Below are 25,835 nucleotides of genomic sequence, written 5' to 3' on the forward strand. Positions count from 1 at the left end.
GTAATTTCTATTCATGGAAAGTTGGGCCTCTAAGGGCCATTACAAAAAGTGGGGCCTCCAAGGGCCATTACAAAGAGAATCAAGGAACGGCACCAAAAAGGGCGAAAGAGGGGGCTCAAGAAACCCCATGACCACCGTTCCGCGGGAGATCTGCCACCAAGGCCTCGGCTGCAGCGGTGGTGTCCTGCTCGTCGTCGTCCCCGGCCACCGGCGGATCAAGTAGGACGAGACCCGCCAGAACAACATTCGGGTTGGATCCCTTGACCTGCTCAAGGCAATCCATGAATCCCAGCTTGTAGGATTCAATGGACAAACTAATGAATTCGTCCTCCTTCTTCTGCACGACCTCTTTGACGGCCGCTATCTGCCTCTCCCGGGCTCTCTCTCTCTCTACGCATTGAGGGCGTTGGAGGCCTTCTGCTTCTGGGCGGCATTATCGGACTTGAGCCTCTTTATCTCCTCGTCCCTCTCCTTGATGGACCTATGGAGTTCGGCAGCCTCCTGCATCAGCTTGCCGTTCTCCTCCTCAGACTTGGTGATTGCTTCAGAAAACTTCCTGCTCTTCTCGTGGAAGTCATGATAATACAAACCAATCTGCGGGTCAGCGAAAATGAATGAGTAACGGGTAAAAAAAAAAACGGTACCTGGTAAAGTGAAGAAAAGATGGCATCGTCGGCCGCGGCTGGAGGCTCGTTTAGAACCTGGAGCTTGTCTCGGTTCAGTAGGCCTTTGGTGATGATCTCCGCGGCCACCCGGCTCTCACCCAAGCCGGTGTCGCTCTTCTGAACGGCCCAGTTGGGCCGGAAAATATTGTCCCCAGGCTTCGCCTGGGTGGGGCAGACTCAAGTAGATTCTTCCCCCTGACTTGGAGGATCCCGCTCCCCGGCCGAATGTGCCGACCAGTTTTACTGTGGGCTTGCCCTTTGGGGGCTTTGCGTCCTGAGTCGGGGCAGGACTTGAGGTCTCGGGAGCTTTCCTCTTCTGGCCCTGCTGCCCTTGGCCCTTGCCGAAGGCTCCTTGCTTCACTTTCTCCAGCTGGGACTGCGTCTGCATTTCTGAAACTCAACAGGAACAAACAAAAACCGGTCAGGAACAAAAGAGAGAAAAGAGGAGCTCAAAAGCAAGACTGGCCACATACGTGCCGGGGTCGCAATACTAATGCCGAGCCCGACCAGAACCTCTTTCCTAGAGAAGTCCGCACAATAAATCAGGCTCTCCCGATGCAACTCCTCACAGACTAGAGCAAACATTCTCATATCCTCGCCCTCCAAGAGCTGCTTGCGGCTCAGCGCAAGTGTATCTGGGGTGTCCCACTTCAAAGGAACCGGCCAGGGCTCAGTGGGCTCGCCGTCCTCGACATAGAAGAACCTGTTCTTCCATAGGTGTATGGAGGATGGAATGCTAGTAATCATTTTCACCTCAGGGCGTTGGCTGATGTAAATCCAACCTCCATCCTTATGCCTCTTCAGGTGCTCACACATCCGAAACAGCGGTATGGACAAGCTCCTTTGGAGCCGGCCCTGGACGAGGTATATGAACCCGACCAGCGTTCTCCATGAGTTCGGTGCGACCTGAGCCAGAGCCAGGCTGTAATATCGAAGGACTGCGACGAAGAATAGCTGCAAAGGGAACCTGAGCCCGGCTCTTAACGACTCATCATATATACAGACGTCGGTACTGTTGTTTCAGGCTCTATCTCCCTCTATCACAGCCCTCAGCCTGAACCTTTGGGGAATACAATACATATCTCTAATGTCCCCTAGTCTGGACTCATCAAGGATATTCTCCTCGTAAAGAGCCTGAATATTATATTTGGGATCGGCGTCCATCTGAGGCCTAGTAGTGACCTCGACGGCCCGGCCCGGAAGGAATGTGGTGGATGCCTCGGCGGCATCACTATCTGCACTCGCCTCTGCTCGGAAGTAGCTATCCGTTAGGGGCAGGGTGGTATTTAAATCCAAAATCACCTCGTCCCCACTATCTACGACCTCTACACTAACACTAGGACTCGCCATATACGGGCCGGGAACCCTGAGCGGATTCGTTTGGGTCCTCTCCGATGAACTAGACCCCGAACTGCCCGAGGACGCCGACTCCCCTGAAGACGACCCAGAACTGGACTCAGAGCTAGAGGTACTACCGGACATAAGGGACACAGGAAAAGAATCAAATAAAGACGCGCTAAAAGAAGATTATCGGTCTGAAGAGAAATGCTCCTAATTCGCAGACGACCACAACCACAAGCTACCCGAGCCGAACAGGCAGAGCAAAAAGAGAGAAAAAGCAAAGAGGCGAAAGTAAAAAGTAAAAAATGAAGGGTGAAAACCTCTTCTTATAGCCTCTAGGCTTGAGGAGGTTCGCATTCGTGAATCGGGTAACGCAACGTGTCCCTCATTAATGAAGGGCACACACTTCGAGGCAAGGGGCGAGTAAATGTGGGCATATAGACTACGCACATACAGTGTGGAGGTGGAAAAAATCTTCCAAGTGATTGAGGGTTATCTACGAAGTGCTTGAGTGCAGGATATCTTCTAAGTGACTGCCCGTCCAAAAATGTGTCCGTCCCAAGCCGGCCAGAATATGACGCATTCTCTAAACGACAAACATATGCCTGGCCCAAGCCGGACAGAATATGACGGGTCCGATAAAAGACAAAAATCTACCCGGCCCAAGCCGGACAGAATATGACGCATCCGCTAAACGACAAAAATGTGTCCGTCCCAAGCCGGACAGAATATGACGCATCCGCTAAACGACAAAAATGTGTCCGTCCCACGCCAGACAGAATATGACGCGTCCGCTAAACGACAAACATATGCCCGGCCCAAGCCGGACAGAATATGACGCGTCCGCTAAACGACAAAAATGTGTCTATCCCAAGCCGGCCAGAATATGACGCATTCGCTAAACGACAAACATCTACCCTGCCCAAGCCGGACAAAATATGACGCGTTCGCTAAACGACAAACATCTGCCCGGCCCAAGCCGGACAGAATATGACGCGTCCGCTAAACGACAAAAATGTGTCTGTCCCAAGCCGGCCAGAATATGACGCATTCGCTAAACGACAAACATCTGCCCGGCCCAAGCCGGACAGAATATGACGCATTCGCTAAACGACAAAAATGTGTCTGTCCCAAGTCGACCTGAATATGACGCATTCACTAAACGACAAAAATGTGTTCGTCCGAAGCCGGCCAGAATATGACGCATTCGCTAAACAACAAAAAACCGCTCGGCCCAAGCCGGACAGAATATGACGCGTCCGCTAAAAGACAAAACTCTGCCCGGCCCGAGCCGGACAGATTTTACAACTTCAACTTCCGGCCGTCCCAAGCTGGACAGACGGTTTGGCCGGACAGATTTTACAACTTCAACTTCTGGCCGTCCCAGGCCGGACAGACGGCTTAGCCGGACAGATTTTACCCCGTTTATCCCGGTCAGCCCCAGCCGGACCTCTTCATTTCATCGAGCCATCCTGAACACCGGCTCGCTCTACCGTTCATGAACATAACTCCTCGCACTTCCCCAAATCACTACAATGACTTGGAGAACTGGGGGGGGCAACTTATGGGGTATGGAAAGCAACGACCAATTAGTTGTCGACACGTGGCCCTTAAAGGCCCCACCACGAATTCGGCACTTGCCTAGGGGTAATCCGATAATTACCTGAGAGTAGGAACCTAAGCCCACAAAAGAGCCGACACCTGTCCTGGGGTAGGTAATCCAACCACCCCAGGCCTCCCTCTATAAAAGACCTCTCAAGGCTCAAAGCAAAGGGGGAACTTCTAAACTACCACTCTTAAAGTTTTTGGCTCTGCACTCCTGCTCATACTGACTTGAGTGTCGAAGGGCCCGTCCGAAGTACGACTCCGGGTTGGTCTTCTGACCTCGTGCGCCCTCGTGCAGGGCTTCATTCCTTCAGCTTAGTCACTTGGGCCAGCCAGCTCAGCTCTTTCGTCTCTGCCGTATCTGTTACCGATTTTAGGCCTAACAGTACCTAACCAAAATGGGTTTCACGAAGTTGCCTGGCAAATCCAATATTATGTTTTGCAGAAAGTTTAGTTACAGAAAGTGAGGTCAGAAGGCATCATAAACCATAATACCAAAACTCGTAGATTCAAATCGAAACGTGCAAACCAATTCGACTCGTTCCTAACTTGTTAGTATTGAACACCCCTCATTTTGTTTTGTTGGGTGGTAAGATTGAATCAATAACCTCAACACTACAAGTATTTAATACATGGCTCTCGTCTCAAAGTCGTAACGCTCGGATGATGGACAACCACGGAATTGATAGTTCTATTGCTTCTTGTTTCCTACACATTGCTCAACAGACAATATAGAGCTGGGATTGTATCTGTACTTGGTATACCTTTTTTTGACAGGCCTGAAACCTCTGTTCGTGTTGGGTGCTTCAAGTTCTTATCCTTTGTTAAAACCTTAGTTTTTTTCTGGGTGGTTGTTATGATTATCCTCCATTTAAGGCCGAAAAACCCTTTTGGTTATTATGGCCGTTGGTTACTTAAATCTTCTCTCGTTTCTGATTCTCACCAACTGTTCTCTTTGCTTTGCTTTTGACCAGAGTCTCCTTAAGCGGCATATATGACCCATGAAGACTAGCTTATAGAGTATTTTTGTCTGCTACAATAGCTCTCTTCTTTCTAAGTCACTACATATGCAGTTTAATGGACTTTATTATGTACATATGAAATGTAGAGCCACCTTTCTTAGTTTCATTTGGGTGTTGCCAAAAGTCCTTAGATTTAGACTGATGGTTTCATTCCCTATCAACGGCCTGCAAATGGATGGTTTAGAAGAAAAAAAAGTAAATGTCAAAGAAGCAAATGGTTATTAAAAGGGTATAAAATGAGTTTACCGCAAATAAGGCTAATCTAAAATGATTTTGTAAATAATGACCAATCTTGATGGGATCCAAAGAGGCCTTAAACTTATCAGTTCACTGCCCAAATGATCATTGTGATGATCTTAATGTTAAACCTTAGACAACAAATAGGTCACATGTTATAACTTATAAACACAATTACCAAGCTAGTCCCATAGTTATTGGGCCATAGGCTTGCATAGGGATGATTACATAAAGGCAAATGCCAAATGGTATCTACAGCAGCTTGTCTTAATAATGGCAGTACCTCTCTTTAGCACTTCTCTAATTAGCTGTTAAAAGCTGTAATAATTTCTAAAATGTTACTTATAGCCAACCAAAAAGTGTTTTAAGAAAGTGAGGAGAGCTACTATCAAAATTTAGTGCACATAGGTTTTCCCTTTTATACAAATATACCCAATAGCTCTCATTCAACTAGAAAAAGCCTATTGATCTAAAAAGCTGACTTCAATAAATAAATTAAAAATTACATGCATTTTAGACTGCAATTTTAAGTATCTTTGGAAATTTTCACTTTTTTCCTTATTTAAACACAATTTTATGACTGGTTATGTAAGCCTATAAATGTACTATCAAATTGTACTTCTGGGCATCTTTAGATTGTAGTTTACTAACTCAACTCAACTCAACTAAGCCTTTGTCCCAAACTAGCTGGGAGATTGTAGTTTACTAAGAGATTACAATTTACATTAAGTACATGAACTGCAATCCAAAAGAAGTTATAAATTGCAAATTGAGTTCACAACAAATCAACCATAAATATTTCCAAATACAACAGTTCTCCATGCAATAACAATAACTAGAGTAAGAAACGTGGAGAAAGCAAAAAAGCTTCAAGCCAAGAGAGAAACAACATTAATGCATGCAAAGCAACATAAAATTACAGTGGAAAAGAAACAATGCAAGGTTCATGCACTCAAGAGGAAAATACATGGCAAGCGCAGAGGAAAGTCCCCTTGTAAGATCAAGGCTCTACTCAAGAGGCTCTACCCAGAGGAAAGTCCCTTTAATAATTGGATGCTTCATTGAGAGCAAGATAACCCTTTCAATTGGGTGCTTCACCACTATTTCCGCTTTTTGGTCTGTCTTTCCTTTTCAAGCCTATTCCTTAGAGCCTCAAATTCTTCTTCTGTAGGTTCCAGGGCTGACTTACCCCCACTGTATTTTTTCTCTAAGGCAGAGAACATGGATTCAAATTGCTCTTTTCTCTGGTTTCGGCGCTGAGAGATGACTGCAACCAGATCAGTTTCTGATTGCTTATTTGATCTGCAAGGGGATTAGGTCAGTTTCAACAAAAGAATACATGAATTATTAAGGGTGAATGGAAACATACTTTCCCCTCCTTTTTAGAGGCTCCGTTGGTGATTTTGTTTCAGACACTTGCTTTGCCCATTGCCGATAAGCTTTAGTTGCCTTCACCTCTCCTATAAATAAAAGAAAATTTTAGTTGATTACTTGCCTCTGCAAATCAAGGGCAATGCTAAATGGAAGCTGAGCGAAAAGGGTCATGAATAGCATCAATAGCGTGTACAACATTAAAAACAAATCACAACAGATCACACCAAAATGAAATAAGAGATGAGATTACAAAAAAAAAGAACTTGCAGAAAGTCATTGGTGATTTGTGCTTCTGAACTGAAAAAATGCCCCCTAATATTGTTTTTGTCCTCAGAACAAAACAGGATACTATTTTCTTAGATTAATAATCCCATTAATATTCTAATCCATTCTAGGGTATACATGGATAACTGAGAGGAGCCCACACCTGCAGCTATTGCCTCGTCAATGATATCCTTGAACCGGTGTGAATCCAGTTTTAGGTCAGAGCAAATCATGTAACAAAAGACCCTGCATAAGAAACTCTTCAACTATCAAGCTGCTGAATCCTTATAAGTACGAGTAAAAAACCAAAAAAGTAATAGATTGCATACCTGTTCATATTGCCCTTGCACTTCTTATAAAAATCCTTTAAATCATTCTTCTCTGACTCTGATCCTCTGTAGTTCGCTTCAAATTCTTCGATATCTGCCTCTGTGACCTGCCACCAATATATATAGAGGTATCTCCTCAACTATAAAAGCATAACAAAGGGCAGGCTCCTAAATAGCATCATCTTGTGGGGGAAGAAACAATACCTTTTTGTAGATAGACCTGAAATATTCCTGCAGATTTTCAGCAACTTCCCCTGCTAGTTCCTGATTATTCCAGAAAATTGCTGCTTAATATTCCATTACTTCCCAAAAAAAAAAAGCAACAGACAAAGACCAAGTTTCAGGAAACACCCACAGCATCATCAACACAACCAGTTTGATCATAAAGTGCCCTTTTCTCCTCATCCCCTAGAATTGATATCACCTTCTGCAAGAGCTGAAATTTTTCTTTGGCTTCCTACAAGCAAAGCAACTAAAGACAATGAGAATAGAATAGACCTAAGTTTAGCACCTAAAGAAATATAATCCAAGTCGCAGAATTCTGAACCTCATCTCCGGGATTCTTATCAGGATGAAGACGCAAGGCCAACTTGTAGTATGCCTTCTTTATTTCCTGCTTAGAAGACGTTCTCTCCACACCGAGAATCTACAAGAACACTAGGTTGTTAACCTTTCATACTCAGATAACTAATAAAGTAATAAGAATTAACACTATTCACAAGTAACACACGTACATTATCATAACTTCTCTGAGTTCTGCGTGTTTCCGCTGAGTTCAGCATAAGTATACAAGGACTTGTAGATACCCACGATAACAACCATGTGCCATACATATTATAATTTAGAAGGCAAATAGTTTTAAGTGGATTGGCTATCCATGAATTGACTATGAGGCAATACATAGCCATTGAGAAATTAATTGAGCTTGTATCTCCAAACCTGTCTATTTCCTTTCATGCAGCAGGGACTCATATACAAGCAGTTTACAGACCAATAGCAGGTAAGCATGTGATGGTCCATCTTGGGGTTTCAGGTCTTGCTTGGAAGAATGCATGGTTAACGTGTGTTATCATTGACATACATGGATGGCATCAATCAATCCAAATGTTCAAGACTACCAAATGATGAATATTGACAGTCACAATAAATATCAAACCTATTTCTGTTTTTCTTTTTCTTATGATGGGTACGGATAAGAGCTCCTGACCCCTAGGGCTCAAGTCTGTTAGAAACGTAATGGTTCATCCATTTAACTTCTGATTACACAATCAAAATCTATTTACTTGTATTGATTTAATGTATGATATGCTAAAAAAAAAAAGATCCATACACTCAACAGCCATTCTCTACAAATTTACTGTCAACTTTCTTCACTGCTAGTATCCAGTATATTGAGATGGGTTACACTTAATCACAGAATTTTCATTGCGTAAATCCAATTGGGCTCTGAAATGTCAAAAATCAAAGCAGTGATAGGAAGTATTCCGTGGTTAGGGCATTCAGTGCAACCATCACCTCCCTATGAATATTGTAGAGACAAATGATCATGATTAAGCTTAGAAAAACAACATCAGTATCAATCCAAGATATTGATCTAGGTTGCCTGCTTCAATGGAACTGGGAGAATATTCAGTCCATACTTTTAGGCATTTCACTGATAACATGAACATTATTATGTATTGATCTGGTAATGTATAAGAGCAACATAATAAATCGAATACTTAATTGGGGCAGCCGTCTTGTTGGGGTTCCACGCAAAAGCAAAAAGATCCCACATCGGTAAAGTGAGATGGATGTGGATGGGTCATAAGGGAATGAGCACCCTCCCTCTACTAGCTTTTAGGGGTGAGTTCTACCTGGTTAAATTCCCTACAAATGGTATCAAAGCTCAGAGCGTGGTAACCCTGGTTTGCCTCCGAAGGAGGAAATGTCCCTCGAGTAATGCGTATTGTACGCCCAATAAGTGGCATATTTGCCCATTAGAACTTTTAGGATTTTTATTTCCATGTCATTTAGTTTCTAAATTTTTATTTCCATGCTTTAGTTTTTAGGAATTTTATTTTCCATGTCCATTTATTTCCAGGTTATTTTAATTGCCTATATATAGGCCTCATGTATTAGGGTTTTTAGATTTTGATTATGAATTAATGAATTGAGAACAAGATTCTCCCCTATCCCTCTTCTTCTTCTCATCCTCTTCTTCCCCTATTCTTCTCCTCCTCTTATTCTTCTATTTCTCCTCTCTGATTTCTTGTCTTCTCTCTTCTTGCTTCTTATCTCTTCTCATTCCCTCCTATTCTTCCTCTCCTCCCCTACTTATTCTCTTTTCCCCCCTTTCTCCTATTCCTCTTACCTTGGATCACAACATCGGGGAAGATCTCAGTGTTGGGACCCAGGTAGAACACCCCTAAAAGCTAGTTGTTAAGGGGAGGGAACCCATTCCCTTATAAGCCCATCCACATCGTTGCACTTTTCCGATGTGGGACTATTTTGCTTTCACGTGGAACCCCCTAACAATCTCCCCCTCCACGAGAAAGCACCGTGGACAATCTCGCCCCTCCACGGCGTAGGAACGTGGGAACTACGAGCCCAAATAGGTTAGAGATAAAACCTCTTTTTATCTCATAGTTATCTACAAAAAAAGAAAAGAAAAAAAGAAACGTGGGCAGTTAGAGTGAGTGTGAGAGAGAAATTTGAGAGAAGAGAATAGGCACGCTGATTGAAGCTCGACGAAAAGGGGAAGAAATCCCAAAACTTCGCCGGAAGAACCAATGGTCGTTCTTGCTCCGATTTCACCCAAATTTCAATATGTTGTTCCTCACGGGAAGGGCTACAAAGTGAACGGTCTAGATCGCCAAGAAGCCATCTTTAGTAGGTACTTCAGAAAACCCACTTTTGGTGAGATCTATCCACTTTCTCTTTGACTATTGTTGAAATCCACCTAAGTGTGATGTGTTCTATTATTTTGTGAACCTCTAGTGGATCTAGAGAGAACTTTGTGTACCCATTATTATTAATAGTGGTAGATTTGATCGGACTTCGGTCCCGTGGTTTTTTATCCCCACACCAAGGGGTTTCCACGTAAAAATATCGTGTCTATTTCTGTGATGTGGTTGCATTATTTTTCCAGGTTATATTACTTGTGATAGTATTTAATTTGATTCACACAAAGGGGAGAGCAGTTTTTACCCAATAACTGGTATCAAAGCAGTCAGGTTTCAGTGGTTCCGTATTCTTGTGTATGTCCAAAATGGAAGAATCAAGCGGGAGTGCTTTGTTTAGACTGAAGCATTCGAATTATTCCATATGGAAAACAGTTATGGAAGATCTACTTTGTAGCAAGGACCTACTTGACCCTATTGAATTACAGGGGGTCAAACCAACAGCGACAAATGATGCCGATTAGAAGAAACTCAATCGGAAAGTTATTGCTATGATTAGGCAGTGTGTTGATCATAGCATTATCCATCATGTCGCTCAGGAAACTGATGCCTACGAGCTTTGGAAGAAATTGGAGGATATGTATGAGAGCAAGAACTCGCAGCATAAGGCCTTCATGATTAGGAAGCTTATTCGTATGAGACTACAGGATGGACAGAATGCCACCGAATACCTCAGCAAGTTCCAGGAAGTGTTAAATCAGTTAATTGCCATGAAGATGGACTTCGGTGATGAAGTACAAGCATTGATCTTGTTGGGTTCCCTACCTGATAGTTGGGAGACCTTGGTTGTAACTTGTAACCGTTAGTAACTCAGCTCCAAATGGGAACGTATCCTTGAATATGGTCAAGGAGAGTATACTGAACGAAGAAAATAGGAGGAAAGAACAGGGGATTTTTGCTTCACACTCCGAGGCACTTGTTACAGAAAATCGGGGGAGAAGCAAGACCAAAGTATCATGGGAATATAAAGGGAAAAACTCTCAGAACAAGAAAGACAGAAGTAAGTCCAGAAGTAAATCCAGAACAAGAAAGGGGATTACTTGTTATTATTGCGAGTTGCCTGGACACATACAGAAAGAGTGCAGAAAATTCAAGAGGGACCAAGCTAAGGAAAAAGACGAAGATAAGAAAAAGAAAGAAGTAGCAGTTACTTCAGATGACGAAGACACCTTTATTATCTGTGATGATAACAGTATTAATCTCACTTGCCAGGACACCACATGGGTTGTCAATTATGCAGCCTCATTTCACATTACTGCTCGTAGGGAGATATTTTCTTCCTATAATGAGGGTGACCATGGCTTTGTTAGAATGGGAAACAAAGCAAGGTGCAAGATTGAAGGCTTGGGAGATGTGTGGTTGGAGACCAATACTGGGTGTAGGCAGCATTTGAGGAATGTTAGACACGTCCCAGAGATCTGCCTTAGTTTGATATTCATTGGTCAGCTAGATGATGAAGGATATCAGAGTTATTTTGGTCATGGGGCTTGGAAGCTCACGAAGGGTTCCTTAATCTTGGAGAGAGGAAAGAAGAATGGTACGTTGTATTACACACATATGAACCTCCTAAGCAAAGGAGGTGTGAATACCATAGAAAGTGAATCCTCCACAGAGTAGTGGCATAATCGGCTTGGGCACTTGAGTGAGAAGGGACTTCAGGGTCTTGTGAAGAAGAAGCTTCTTCCTATCAGTATGTCAGGTACATCTCTGAAGTCATGCACACACTGCATTATTGGTAGGAATCATAGAGTAGCTTTTCATAGTTTGCCTCCGTCTAGAAAGCTAATATTCTTGATCTTGTTCATAATGGTTGTTCTATGGGTGATAGAAGTTTGAGTGGTGCATCTTATTTTGTTACTTTTATTGATGACCATTCAAGAAAGATTTGGGCATATGTTTTGAAAAGCAAGGACCAGGTATTAGAAGCTTTCAAGAAATTCCATGCTGAGGTGTAAAGACAAACTGGAAGGAAGCTACTATGAGTTCGGTCAGACAATGGAAGTGAGTATCGCCGGCCATTTGAAAAAATATTGCATGCTTTATGGTATCAAGCTTGAGAAGACAGTTCCCAAGACTCCGCAGCACAATGGAGTCGCTGAGAGAATGAACAGAACCATTTGTGAAAGGATTGTATGCATGCTCACTTATGCGAAGCTGCCGAAGATATTTTGGTGTGAGGCATTGATGACAGCGGTTGATGTAATCAACCTTACTCCCTCAACTTCTTTGAAGGGTGGTATTCCAGAGAGAGTGTGGACAAGGAAGGATGTTTCATATTGGCACTTGAGAGTGTTCGGTTGCAGGGCCTTTATTCACATTCCTAAAGATGAAAGAGCCAAGCTTGATGGGAAGGCCAAGGAGTGTACCTTCTTGGGATATGGCCGTGATGACTTTGGTTACAGATTTTGGGATCCAAAGAGAAGAAAAGTTGTGAGAAGTAGAGATGTAACATTCTTTGAGAATCAAACCATCACAGATATTGAGAAGACTGAGAAGCCAGAGTCCCCCAGCGAGATACCCCTCAATTTCATTCAGAACAGTTTTTCAGTTCCTCCCACTAGTCAGAGTCAAGGGGGAGAGTTACAACAGAACCAGAGTATAGATCAGAATGAGCCCACATCTAATGTTCCTACAGTTGATGAGATTGAGGTAGAGCCTCAAGTCAGAAGGTTTAATAGAGAACGATACCCCTCCTGGAGATATCAACAAGAAGACTATGTGATGCTTACAGATGGAGGGCAACCAGAATGTTATCAGAAAGCCATAGAATATGAGCAGAAGAGTCAGTGGCTGAAAAGTATGCAAGAGGAGATGAAATCCTTGCATGAGAACACTTTTGAGCTGGTAAAACTGCCCAAGGGCAAGAAAGCACTCAACAACAAATGGGTATTCAGATTAAAGACCGAAGAAGGAAATCCACAGCCAAGGTACAGGGCAAGACTGGTTGTGAAGGGTTTTGGCCAAAAGAAGGGTATAGACTTTGATGAAATTTTTGCACCAGTGGTGAAGATGTCCTCTATTAGAGTTGTCCTCAGTTTAGCTGCTTCCCTAAACCTGGACATTGAACAACTAGATGTCAAAACAGCATTTCTCCACGATGACTTGGAAGAAGAAATCTAAATGAAGCAACCGGAAGGGTTTGTTGTTAATGTAAAGACCACCTTTTTCAATCTCCCTTATGATTTTTGTAAAATCTAAATTTTTATCCTTATTGTCAAATCAATGGCCTAGATCATCAATCCATCTTGGATCTAATGATCTAAGAATCAAGGGTCCTTGTTTTAGCAACAAATATAAAAACAAAACAAAACTCAACAACCAACAACTACATATTAAACAAAACTCAACAACCAACAACTAACTATTAAACAAAACTCAACAACCAACAACTACATATTAAACAAAACTCAACAACCAACAACTAACTATTAAACAAAACTCAACAACCAACAACTACATATTAAACAAAACTCAACAACCAACAACTACATATTAAACAAAACTCAACAACCAACAACTACATATTAAACAAAACTCAACAACCAACAACTACCTATTAAACAAAAACTCAACAACTACCTATTATATAAAAATGACACCTAAGAGGAGGAATCTAACCATCAAAATAAAAATATAAAAAAAAAAAGAAGAGGAAGAAAGAAACCAATTGAGTTGGCCATTCTTTTTCCTTTCAAATAGAATGTGTGCTCATTTCTCCCTTGCAAAGAAAAAGTGAGAAATAGAAGAAGAAGGAGAGGAGGAGAAGTGAAGAAGGTGGGTGATCCAACCATTCCAACTTCAATCCACTCCAAGTAAGTACCCTATATTGCTTAACCTAAAAAAATGGATCATAGTGTTGTACCCTTTGATCAAGATTTAAAACGTTAGGATATTACCTTTGATCAAGATTTAAAACGTTAAGATATTATCTTTTAAAACTGAAATTTCAGCAACTTATAAACCTTTTTAAAACTGAAATTTCAGCAACTTATAAACTCTTTTAAAACTGAAATTTCAGCAACTTCATGAATCCTTTTAAAACGAAGATATTACCTTTTAAACTGAAATTTCAGCATTTTAAACTGAAATTTCAGCAACTTATAAACCATTTTAAAACTGAAATTTCAGCAACTTATAAACCCTTTTAAAATTGAAATTTCAGCAACTTAAACTTACCTTTTAAACTGAAATTTCAGCAACTTATAAACCATTTTAAAACTGAAATTTCAGCAACTTATAAACCATTTTAAAACTGAAATTTCAGCAACTTATAAACCATTTTAAAACTGAAATTTCAGCAACTTAAACTGAAATTTCAGCACCTTTATGAACCCTTTTAAAAAAAAAAAAAATTCAGCACTTATGAACCCTTTTAAAACGAAAATTTCAGCACTTTTATGAACTCATTAAATATGAAATTTAACTCATTGAATCTGAAATTTCAGCAATGACTTAAAACCCCAAAATGAAAGAATATTTAACACCCCAAAACCTCTATAAGCTAGATATAGTAATATGGTGTGAATCAAGTGTGATCGGGTGTTGGTCTCACTTTCAGGTTGAGTGATCCTTTATCCTTATTTAGGACTTCGTGGGTTCTCTCATCCGGCAAAAGTGTAAGGCAAGTGACAGTATACTATTCTTGTATATCTCTCAATATGGGCTTGTTAATGTTGGATTGATTCTAGTTAGCTTTGCATGATGTTTATCAAAAGTCAAAAAAATGGATTACTTTATGCTTTATTCTGCTTTGTCATGGGCATATAGTTGGGGATATAAGGGAGGCCGTTGTGTCGTCCTTGGACCAAAATGGTCAAAAGTCAACACGATCAGAGTGCGCAGCCTTGTGTTGATAATCTTACCGAAGGGAAAATAATCCCTAAGGCGGCTTGACATGATGTCTGTCATCCGTAATCAAAAGTCCAAAACCGCCACTACCTTTAGACGGGGGTAGTGGATAAGTCGTGAGGCAGGGTACCTGGACGGAAATAAATGAAAGAATAAAACAAAGAGGGGAAAATGCCAGATGAGCCCGGGGTGTAGCCGTCGCATGTCATTTATAGAATTGTCATTTATAGAGTTTATACATTAAAGATGTGAGTTCCTTTAATTATTTCATTATGGTTTATATTATTTCTTTATAGTTTCATATTTCATTTAACAGCATATTCTTCATGGGATCTTCTACATTACCTCTCACCATTATTGTTTGATGTACTTGAGCTTAGTTACTGGAAAATCTTGCTTACGTTGTTTAAACCACAGGAAACGAAAGTATTGGGAATGCTGCCTTTGCTGATGAGGAGACCTAGAAGGAGAAAGGGGAGAGGAGAGCGTAGTGGAGTTTGGTTCTTGGGTTCCGATGACGTGCTATGTCATTGTCTTTAAATTTTATTTTATTTTGCAAGACTTATGTTTAATTTCAGACTACGACTTTTACTTGGGTTTCAAATTTGAATAAGATTTGCGGTTGTGGCAAGTTTAAAAATGTAATAATTTAGTTTATAAAAAAAAAAAAAATTATGGTATTTTTCAGCGGGTTTTTCTTTTGCTTGTAGCGGCTCGACGGAAATCGGGTCGTTACAGTTTTGGTATCAGAGCACTAGGTTTTCGAAAAACTTGGGTTGTGAGTTTGGGTACGTCTAGGAAAGGGGTAGTAGGACAAGATATAAGAGTCTAAAATACTATGCTATTAGCAAGAAGCTTACAAGGAATACTCCTTGTTTATGTATACAATTAATTTGGTTTGTTCATCTTACAGATGCAACCAAACAAGACATACCATAGAAGAGGGAATGCTAGCTCAGCAAATGACCAGAATGAGGAAGGTCAAGGTCAGGACCCGTTGGTTATGATTGCAGAGCTCTTGAGAGGACAGGCTCAGACGCAAGCCGCCAATCAAGTTGCCTTAGCACAGGCTCAGGAAGCCAATCAGGCTGCGCTTCAGAACATTGCGGCGTCACTTGCAGGACGTCAGGAGATGAGGGCAGTAGCAGGTCAGGAGCTGAGGGCAGTAGTAGACTCCTCCTTACTTCATCGGCAGTTTAGGGATTATCACCCTCCTGAATTCTCCGGGGCAGGGGATCCCTTGGCGGCGGACCATTGGATAGTAGAAGTTGAGCGTATCTTCGCCGTCATGGATTGCTCCAATGCTCAGAGGATTCGTCTTGCCACCTTCTTGCTGAAAGCTGACGCTGGTGTATGGTGGGGATCGGTTGAGCAAAGTTATCCTGCAGCGAAGGATGAGTCATGGGCTCAATTCAAGGTACGATTTAATAATCAGTATTTCCCAGCTCATGTGAAGAACGCATTGGCATCTAAGTTTGCGTCGTTGAGTCAGGGAGTATTGACTGTGGCCCAGTATGGGGCCAAATTTAGACAATTGTCGAGGTATGCACACGGGTACGCCGCTACCGAGGAAGACAAGGTAAGGAAATTTATCGATGGTCTTCGCCCTTCTATCATGGCGAACATCATCAATCTGAGACCTCAGACTTTGGTAGAAGCCTGTGAGATGGCTGAAGTTGCAGAGCGCAGTGAAAAGTTAGTGCAGGCGACGCGAGTTCAGTTTTCTGCAAATAGAAGTCAGATGCCTCCCCCTAAGAAGCAAAGGACAGATAGTGGTACTCCATCTAGAGCAGTATGCCCTATTTGTGAAAAAGCTCATAGTGGTCAGTGCTGGAGGACTATGAATGTTTGTTTTAATTGCGGAGATCCTTCGCACAAGCAGAGAAATTGTCCTAGGATCAAGCGCCAGGAGTTTAGAACAACAGGGAGGGATCAGAAATTTGTGCCGCCCTATGTGAATCAGAATGGCAAGACAATGGGAAATCTGCAGCAGCAGCAGAATCAGCCTCGACCCCCACTTGCACAGCAGCAAATCCTGTGGAGGGAAAACCAGAACCGTACCCAGAACCAGGGAAGAAATGCACCTCAGACACCAGTGAATCGAGTCTTTGCCCTAAGCCAGCAGGATGCAGAGGCTTCAGATGCGGTTATCGAAGGTCAGCTCTTTATTAACCATGTGCCTGCTCATATTTTGATTGATTCTGGCTCTACTCTATCCTTCATATCTCCTGTCTTTGCTCAAGAATTAAATCTAATCCCTGTACCTTTGCTGAATTCTTTAAGAGTTGTTACGCCTATAGGGGATGTAGTAGTTACAGATTTAGTATGTAAGGGTTGTGTAATTAAGATAAGGGATAGGGAGCTTCTGGGAGACCTTGTCTTATTGGATATGAATGACTTCAAGGTCATTCTCGGCATGGATTGGCTGGCATCTTATCACGCCAGTGTTGATTGCTTCCATAAGTTGGTCAAATTTAGTATTCCTGGAGAGGAGGAGTTTGTATTTGAGGGTGTGAAATGCCCTAAGAAGATCAGAATAATTGCAGCGCTCAAGGCTCAGAAATTGATAAGCAAGGGTTGCGAATGCTATCTCGCTTATGTAAAAAAAGAAGATGATAAACTTGAACTTTCAGCGGCACATATTCCTGTAGTGAGGGAGTTTCTCGATGTCTTTCCCGAGGACCTCACTGATCTACCTCCCCACAGAGAGGTTGACTTCACCATCGACCTCGAGTTAGGGACCAAGCCTATATCCAAGGCACCATATAGGATGGCCCCTGCTGAGCTAAAGGAACTGAAGGAGCAATTGTCTGAATTACTTGAGAAGGGATTCATCAGGCCAAGTTCTTCGCCGTGGGGTGCTCCTGTTTTATTTGTTAAGAAGAAGGATGGTAGCCTCCGTCTATGTATTGATTATCGACAGCTGAACAAAGTCACCATTAAGAATCGATATCCCTTACCGAGGATTGACGATCTCTTTGACCAGCTGCAAGGAGCCTGCTACTTTTCCAAGATTGACCTCAGATCAGGGTATCATCAACTGCGAGCCAGGGATGATGACATTCCTAAGACTGCATTCAGGACCCGTTATGGCCATTTTGAATTTGTAGTGATGTCGTTTGGGTTGACAAATGCCCCGGCAATATTCATGGATGTGATGAACAGAATCTTCAAGCCCTTCTTAGATCTGTTCGTAGTAGTATTTATTGATGATATCCTCATCTATTCGAAGTCCAGGGATGATCATGTAAATCATTTGAGGCAAGTACTTGAGACTTTAAGACATAATCAATTGTTTGCCAAGTTCTCCAAGTGCGAATTTTGGTTAGAGAGCGTGACATTTTTAGGTCACGTGGTCTCTAAAGATGGTATCTCAGTCGACCCAGCAAAAATTGAGGCAGTTACATTGTGGAAGCAACCCACCAATGCGACTGAGATCAGGAGCTTCTTGGGCTTGGCAGGGTATTACAGAAGGTTTGTGGAAGGTTTCTCTACATTGGCGGGTCCCTTGACAAAGTTGACTAGAAAAAATGCAAAGTTTGTCTGGAATGATGAATGTGAGCAAAGTTTTCAGGAGTTGAAGAAGAAGTTAACTTCTGCGCCAGTTCTCATTCTTCCTTCTGAAGGAGGGGAGTATGTTGTGTACAGTGATGCTTCCATCAAGGGATTGGGTTGTGTACTCATGCAGACAGGTAGGGTGATCGCCTATGGGTCACGTCAATTGAAGAGGCATGAAGTAAACTATCCCACTCATGATTTGGAGCTAGCAGCGGTGGTATTTGCGCTCAAAATCTGGCGGCATTATTTGTATGGGGTAAAATTTGAAATATTCACAGATCACAAAAGCCTCAAGTACCTCTTTGATCAGAAGGAATTAAACATGCGCCAGAGGAGGTGGCTCGAGTTCCTGAAAGATTATGATTTCAACTTGAGCTACCATCCTGGGAAGGCCAATGTTGTGGCAGATGCCCTTAGCAGGCAGGGTCGTACTTCAATGGCTTGCTTGATGATGGAGGAATGGAGACTTCTGGAACAATTTAGGGATCTATCACTGGGGACTTGTGAGATTGGTGAAAGTTCGTTCATAGCCAACTTACGAGTACAGTCGGACTTGTTAGAGTCGATCAGATCAGCTCAAGTTGCTGATACTGAGATTATTCAGTTGCGGACTGTTATAGATTCCAGGCCAGAATTATCTATTCGACCAGATGATTGTCTTTATCTTAAAGGTCGGATTTGTGTACCGGCTAAGGAAGATCTCAGGAAGAGCATCTTAGATGAGGCTCATAAGTCTCGCTACACCATCCATCCGGGTAGCACTAAGATGTATCAAGACTTGAAGAGGAACTTCTGGTGGAGTGGAATGAAAAGAGATGTGGCTGATTATGTTTCTAAATGCTTGACTTGTCAGAAGGTTAAAATCGAGCACCAGAAACCTGGGGGTACTCTTGAACCTTTGGAAATCCCTGAATGGAAGTGGGACAGTCTGTCCATGGATTTTGTCATGGGATTGCCAAGATCTAAGCGTGGATTTGATAGCATCTGGGTGATAGTAGACCGTCTTACCAAGTCCGCACACTTCATTCCCATGAAGAAGACTTGGACTTTGGACAAGATGGCAGAGGTTTATGTTGAGCAAATCATCAGATTGCATGGTGTGCCTTCATCTATTGTATCAGATAGAGACACCAGATTTACCTCCAACTTTTGGCGTAAATTGCATGGGGCCTTGGGTTCGAAGTTGAACTTTAGCACTGCCTATCACCCTCAAACTGATGGCCAGACGGAGAGGGTAAATCAGATTATAGAAGATCTATTGAGAGCCTGCATTCTTGATTTTGGAGGAGACTGGGAGCAGCACTTGCCCTTGGCTGAGTTCACCTATAACAATAGTTATCAGCAGAGCATTCAGATGGCCCCCTTCGAAGCATTGTATGGTCGTCCTTGCAGAACCCCGTTGTGTTGGGTAGAAGCCGGAGAGAAGCACTTGCTTGGGCCAAAAATTGTACAAGAGGCTGCAGAGATGGTGACTTTAATCAGAGACAGATTGAAGGTAGCACAGAGTAGGCAGAAAAGCTATGCTGATCAGCGGCGTAGAGAGCTCGAGTTCGCTGTGGGAGATAAAGTGTTTGTAAAGATCTCACCTTTCAAGGCAGTGATGAGATTCGGAAGAAAAGGAAAATTAAGCCCTCGTTACATCGGACCTTATCGTATCTCTAAGCGAGTCGGAACTCGAGCATATGAGCTGGAGTTGCCTCCAAACCTTGATCGGATGCATAATGTATTTCATGTGTCCATGCTTCGCTTATACCATCCCGACCCTTCTCACATTCTTGTGGATGACGAAGTAGAGCTGCAGGGAGATTGGTCCTTTTCCGAGGGGCCAGTGCGCATTTTGGAGCACAAGGAGAGAGTCCTAAGGAACAAGACAATTCCCTTAGTCAAAGTGCTTTGGCGTCACCACGGCGTCGAAGAGGCTACTTGGGAGCGTGAGTCGGAAGTTCAGAAAAAATTTCCGGAACTCTTCTAAGGTAATAAAATAAAATAAATTTTAGAGTAGATTGATTTGTCTTTGTCTTTTGCAAGTTATGCTTGTAGATAAAAGGATTTTTCCAGTTTTACCTCTAGGATTTTAAATCTATACTTGTGGGAGTTGAATTTCGGGGACGAAATTCCTTTACAAGGGGGGTAGAATGTAAAGACCACCTTTTTCAATCTCCCTTATGATTTTTGTAAAATCTAAATTTTTATCCTTATTGTCAAATCAATGGCCTAGATCATCAATCCATCTTGGATCTAATGATCTAAGAATCAAGGGTCCTTGTTTTAGCAACAAATATAAAAACAAAACAAAACTCAACAACCAACAACTACATATTAAACAAAACTCAACAACCAACAACTAACTATTAAACAAAACTCAACAACCAACAACTACATATTAAACAAAACTCAACAACCAACAACTAACTATTAAACAAAACTCAACAACCAACAACTACATATTAAACAAAACTCAACAACCAACAACTACATATTAAACAAAACTCAACAACCAACAACTACATATTAAACAAAACTCAACAACCAACAACTACCTATTAAACAAAAACTCAACAACTACCTATTATATAAAAATGACACCTAAGAGGAGGAATCTAACCATCAAAATAAAAATATAAAAAAAAAAGAAGAGGAAGAAAGAAACCAATTGAGTTGGCCATTCTTTTTCCTTTCAAATAGAATGTGTGCTCATTTCTCCCTTGCAAAGAAAAAGTGAGAAATAGAAGAAGAAGGAGAGGAGGAGAAGTGAAGAAGGTGGGTGATCCAACCATTCCAACTTCAATCCACTCCAAGTAAGTACCCTATATTGCTTAACCTAAAAAAATGGATCATAGTGTTGTACCCTTTGATCAAGATTTAAAACGTTAGGATATTACCTTTGATCAAGATTTAAAACGTTAAGATATTATCTTTTAAAACTGAAATTTCAGCAACTTATAAACCTTTTTAAAACTGAAATTTCAGCAACTTATAAACTCTTTTAAAACTGAAATTTCAGCAACTTCATGAATCCTTTTAAAACGAAGATATTACCTTTTAAACTGAAATTTCAGCATTTTAAACTGAAATTTCAGCAACTTATAAACCATTTTAAAACTGAAATTTCAGCAACTTATAAACCCTTTTAAAATTGAAATTTCAGCAACTTAAACTTACCTTTTAAACTGAAATTTCAGCAACTTATAAACCATTTTAAAACTGAAATTTCAGCAACTTATAAACCATTTTAAAACTGAAATTTCAGCAACTTATAAACCATTTTAAAACTGAAATTTCAGCAACTTAAACTGAAATTTCAGCACCTTTATGAACCCTTTTAAAAAAAAAAAAAATTCAGCACTTATGAACCCTTTTAAAACGAAAATTTCAGCACTTTTATGAACTCATTAAATATGAAATTTAACTCATTGAATCTGAAATTTCAGCAATGACTTAAAACCCCAAAATGAAAGAATATTTAACACCCCAAAACCTCTATAAGCTAGATATAGTAATATGGTGTGAATCAAGTGTGATCGGGTGTTGGTCTCACTTTCAGGTTGAGTGATCCTTTATCCTTATTTAGGACTTCGTGGGTTCTCTCATCCGGCAAAAGTGTAAGGCAAGTGACAGTATACTATTCTTGTATATCTCTCAATATGGGCTTGTTAATGTTGGATTGATTCTAGTTAGCTTTGCATGATGTTTATCAAAAGTCAAAAAAATGGATTACTTTATGCTTTATTCTGCTTTGTCATGGGCATATAGTTGGGGATATAAGGGAGGCCGTTGTGTCGTCCTTGGACCAAAATGGTCAAAAGTCAACACGATCAGAGTGCGCAGCCTTGTGTTGATAATCTTACCGAAGGGAAAATAATCCCTAAGGCGGCTTGACATGATGTCTGTCATCCGTAATCAAAAGTCCAAAACCGCCACTACCTTTAGACGGGGGTAGTGGATAAGTCGTGAGGCAGGGTACCTGGACGGAAATAAATGAAAGAATAAAACAAAGAGGGGAAAATGCCAGATGAGCCCGGGGTGTAGCCGTCGCATGTCATTTATAGAATTGTCATTTATAGAGTTTATACATTAAAGATGTGAGTTCCTTTAATTATTTCATTATGGTTTATATTATTTCTTTATAGTTTCATATTTCATTTAACAGCATATTCTTCATGGGATCTTCTACATTACCTCTCACCATTATTGTTTGATGTACTTGAGCTTAGTTACTGGAAAATCTTGCTTACGTTGTTTAAACCACAGGAAACGAAAGTATTGGGAATGCTGCCTTTGCTGATGAGGAGACCTAGAAGGAGAAAGGGGAGAGGAGAGCGTAGTGGAGTTTGGTTCTTGGGTTCCGATGACGTGCTATGTCATTGTCTTTAAATTTTATTTTATTTTGCAAGACTTATGTTTAATTTCAGACTACGACTTTTACTTGGGTTTCAAATTTGAATAAGATTTGCGGTTGTGGCAAGTTTAAAAATGTAATAATTTAGTTTATAAAAAAAAAAAAAATTATGGTATTTTTCAGCGGGTTTTTCTTTTGCTTGTAGCGGCTCGACGGAAATCGGGTCGTTACAGTTAAGGGCAAAGAGAATCTTGTGTGCAAGTTGCAGAAGAGCTTGCATGGCCTCAAATTAGCTCCAAGACAGTGGTACAGGAAATTTGATTCGTTCATAAGGGAGCAAGGATACACAAAAACAAATTCTGACCATTGTGTTTTTGTTAAGAAATTTCCTGCCAGTGACTTTATTATTCTTTTGCTCTTTGTAGATGATATGCTTATTGTTGGTCATGATACTAACAAGATTGACAGGTTGAAGAAGGCACTTAGCAAGTCTTTTGCAATGAAAGACTTGGGTCCCAACAAGTGGTATCAGAGCTGGGCACGTGGTAACCCCGGTTTAGCCTCCGAGGATGGAAATATCTTTCGGGGAAGATCTCAGTAACCCTGGTATGCCTCTGAGGGCGGAAAAATCCCTCCGGGAAGATCTCGTAGTTCCCACGTTCCTGCCGCGTGGAGGGGCGAGATTGTCCACGGTGCTTCCACGTGGAGGTTGCTACGGGGTTCCACGTGAAAGCAAAATAGTCCCACATCAGAAAAGTGTAACGATGTGGATGGGCTTATAAGGGAATGGGTTCCCTCCCCTTAACAGCTAGCTTTTAGGGGTGAGTTCTACCCGGGTCCCAACACTCGGAAACCCCGGTGTAGTATCTCATGGTTCCCATGTTGCCGCCACGCGGACGGGCAAGATTGTCCATGTTGCTTTCGCGTGGAGGGGGGGATTGTTGGGGTTCCATGCAAAAGCAAAAAGATCCCACATCAGTAAAGTGAGATGGATGCGGATGTGTTATAAGGGAATGGGTAACTACCCTCTAATGGCTAGATTTTAGGGGTGAGTTCTAACCAGTTAAATTCCCTACACGTCTCTTAGAAAAATTACTCGGTGAAAATTGGAAAAAAAAAATAGAGCAGATGTCAGATGTAGGTGTAACTAAGGCAAATATATAATAAGCCCAACAGCAAGGGAGAGAGGACACATCCACCATACCATGCAGAATGGTTAAATTGAGTATCTAAGAAGTTAGTAGAAAAAGATAGCTAGAACAAACCCTATTCAAATTTTAATTAGAGGAAGCTTCAATTTATGATTGTATGACTCAAAATTAACCCTAATCATATAATTTCCCTATAATCATGAAAAGGAAAAAATTTCCATAGAAATGTTTTTCTTGCAATCCAAACAGGGCCTAAAGTTAGTCTTTTTTTCATAAAGTACTGCAAAAAATGCAACTAGAAGAGATCTCCATGGACTTCCTAGCTTCAATTGAATTACCTTCAACATACAGATATGATGTATCTAATTCATTATTGCATGAAATCCCACTTAGCAATCGAGCAGATATAATAAAGGCGCAAATCTTCATTTTTTTTATGAAGAAACATATTTAAGAACTGGTATGAAAAAGATTATTAACAAAAAAGCACAGAAATTCCAATCGATAAATAAACAAAAATCATATCTAATAGAGCTACAAAAGAAGAACAAAATCAGCACCAAAGACAAGGAAATGCAAGTGAATCAAAGATTTCTTCAATCGTATCATTTTTAGACGAAAATTATCCATCTAGGGTACAAAATCATATAAACAAGCCCTAAAACAACAAAAAGAAAAAAGAAAAACTTTTAATGGCCGAATTCATGAAAGGAAAACAAAAGAAAATCGCAATTTACAAAATATAAAGAGGAAGGAGAGAAAGAAAGAAAATTACATCGTACAAGCTCTTATCTTTAAGCGTGAAGTTGCTTCTGAGATCTTCTGGGTTCTGTTGCTCTTTGTTTTCATCGGAAACCCTACTTTTCTTCTTATTCGCCATTTCCTTTGCAGGGAGAAAGTGGAAGGACGAAATCTTCTACTGTCTGCAAATTAGAGAGTGAGAGGGGGAAAGACTGGGTTTCCCTTTTTATGGCATTGAATTGAAGGAGGGATTTGATTTGATTTTCTCGCTTTTCTCGGTGAAAATTTCCCGCCATTTTCTTTTTCTACAATAAACGTACACTCCCGCGCTCTCGCATTCGCTTTACATTGCAGTAGGGCTGCAACCGGCTCGGGTTGGGTCGGGTTTTTCAAAACCCTAGCCCAACCCTAGATCCCATTATCTCGGCCCTGACTCACCCTGACCCTGAGTCAGGGCCGAAAAACCTCAACCCATTGCCCGCCCTACAGGGCTCAGTGCTGGCCTTGGCCAGCCCTGATTGGGCAGGGTCCGGCCCTAATTGACCCTAGTGCAAATACCTGTTAAAGTGCCAAAAATAAAGCAACCATTTATCATATAGAACAAAATGATCAATAAACAGAGAAAGAGAACAAAATAAGACAATATGACGGGCAACAGAGAAAATTAATAATAATAATCTAAAGAAACATGATAATAGAAAACATTAGCAAAAGAAACATGCACAAATGATTCAATTCTATAGTAGAAAACTTAGGGTCGGGCCAGGTCAGGGTACCCGAGGCATTAACCCAGAACCCGACCCGACCTGAGTCAGGGTCTAAAAAAATGAACCCTGACCCGCCCTCAGGGTTGGAAAATCCAGCCCTGACCCTGTTCGGGCTCAGGGCAGGTCAGGGCTGACAGGGCCAAACTTGCACCCCTACATTGCAGGTTAAGAAGGCTTAAGATTAGAGATTTAAACATTTCTGAAAAAGGGGCCCACCTACTTCATATAGGGGATGGCCCATCGTCGAGTTTTTTCTATCCAATATGGCAATATTCATTCAAGGCAGTCCGACAATCCTAACCCTACAATGGAAAGCCTAGGCCTACTTGAATCCCAACCGTTTGATGTAAAGGCTACAAAAGAATAGTGCCTATGGCCCTCATTTCGGGGACACAGCCTAACAATGAAAGGGCCAAAAAATGAATGGTTTAGATCATCCACTCTTTATTTCTTTTCTTAATAATTTTGAATATTCATGAAGCAGTTCTAAATTTCAGATTTAAAATTATTTTAAAGCACATAAACTTCAGAAAAAATTAATCAATACAACCTCAATGTGCAAGAAGATCAATTGAAAAGGAAGGGTTTTTCCATACAAGGACTTCAATACAAGCCATAATCTTTTGTTGGGTTGGGTGTCTTAATTCAAACC

At 41.3% G+C, this 25,835-nt stretch overlaps 2 protein-coding genes across 2 annotated transcripts; one reads left to right on the forward strand and one right to left on the reverse strand.

Moving 5' to 3' along the window:
• Positions 1 to 5,644: 5,644 nt before the first annotated feature.
• LOC143845827 (chaperone protein dnaJ 6-like) lies at positions 5,645 to 24,706 on the reverse strand. The gene is made up of 8 exons (XM_077354231.1): positions 24,451 to 24,706; positions 7,385 to 7,483; positions 7,193 to 7,294; positions 7,042 to 7,101; positions 6,838 to 6,944; positions 6,672 to 6,754; positions 6,240 to 6,330; positions 5,645 to 6,172 (listed from the first exon to the last, which is right to left on the reverse strand). The coding sequence occupies exons 1-8, from the start codon at positions 24,553 to 24,555 to the stop codon at positions 5,971 to 5,973; spliced, it is 849 nt and encodes a 282-aa protein (XP_077210346.1). The 5' UTR covers positions 24,556 to 24,706; the 3' UTR covers positions 5,645 to 5,970.
• Positions 12,935 to 17,645, forward strand: LOC143845794 (uncharacterized). The gene is made up of 3 exons (XM_077354205.1): positions 12,935 to 13,591; positions 14,338 to 17,518; positions 17,614 to 17,645. The coding sequence occupies exons 2-3, from the start codon at positions 15,541 to 15,543 to the stop codon at positions 17,643 to 17,645; spliced, it is 2,010 nt and encodes a 669-aa protein (XP_077210320.1). The 5' UTR covers positions 12,935 to 13,591; positions 14,338 to 15,540.
• Positions 24,707 to 25,835: the final 1,129 nt, after the last annotated feature.

This window comes from Tasmannia lanceolata, unplaced genomic scaffold, assembly GCF_043159265.1.
Source record: "Tasmannia lanceolata isolate RefF3 unplaced genomic scaffold, GAP_Taslan_0.1 ptg000015l, whole genome shotgun sequence".
In the NCBI taxonomy this organism is placed as follows: Eukaryota; Viridiplantae; Streptophyta; class Magnoliopsida; order Canellales; family Winteraceae; genus Tasmannia; species Tasmannia lanceolata.

Excerpts from the sequence above, each read along its gene's own strand:
- LOC143845794 (XM_077354205.1), top strand. The coding sequence starts at position 15,541 with ATGCAACCAAACAAGACATACCATAGAAGAGGGAATGCTAGCTCAGCA. Across the intron at positions 17,519-17,613 it reads ATTTGTTAAGAAGAAGGATG|CTGCAAGGAGCCTGCTACTT; the intron begins GTAGCCTCCGTC and ends CTCTTTGACCAG.
- LOC143845827 (XM_077354231.1), bottom strand. The coding sequence starts at position 24,555 with ATGGCGAATAAGAAGAAAAGTAGGGTTTCCGATGAAAACAAAGAGCAA. Across the intron at positions 7,484-24,450 it reads AAGATAAGAGCTTGTACGAT|ATTCTCGGTGTGGAGAGAAC; the intron begins GTAATTTTCTTT and ends GTGTTCTTGTAG. Across the intron at positions 6,755-6,837 it reads TGCAAGGGCAATATGAACAG|GGTCTTTTGTTACATGATTT; the intron begins GTATGCAATCTA and ends TTTCTTATGCAG.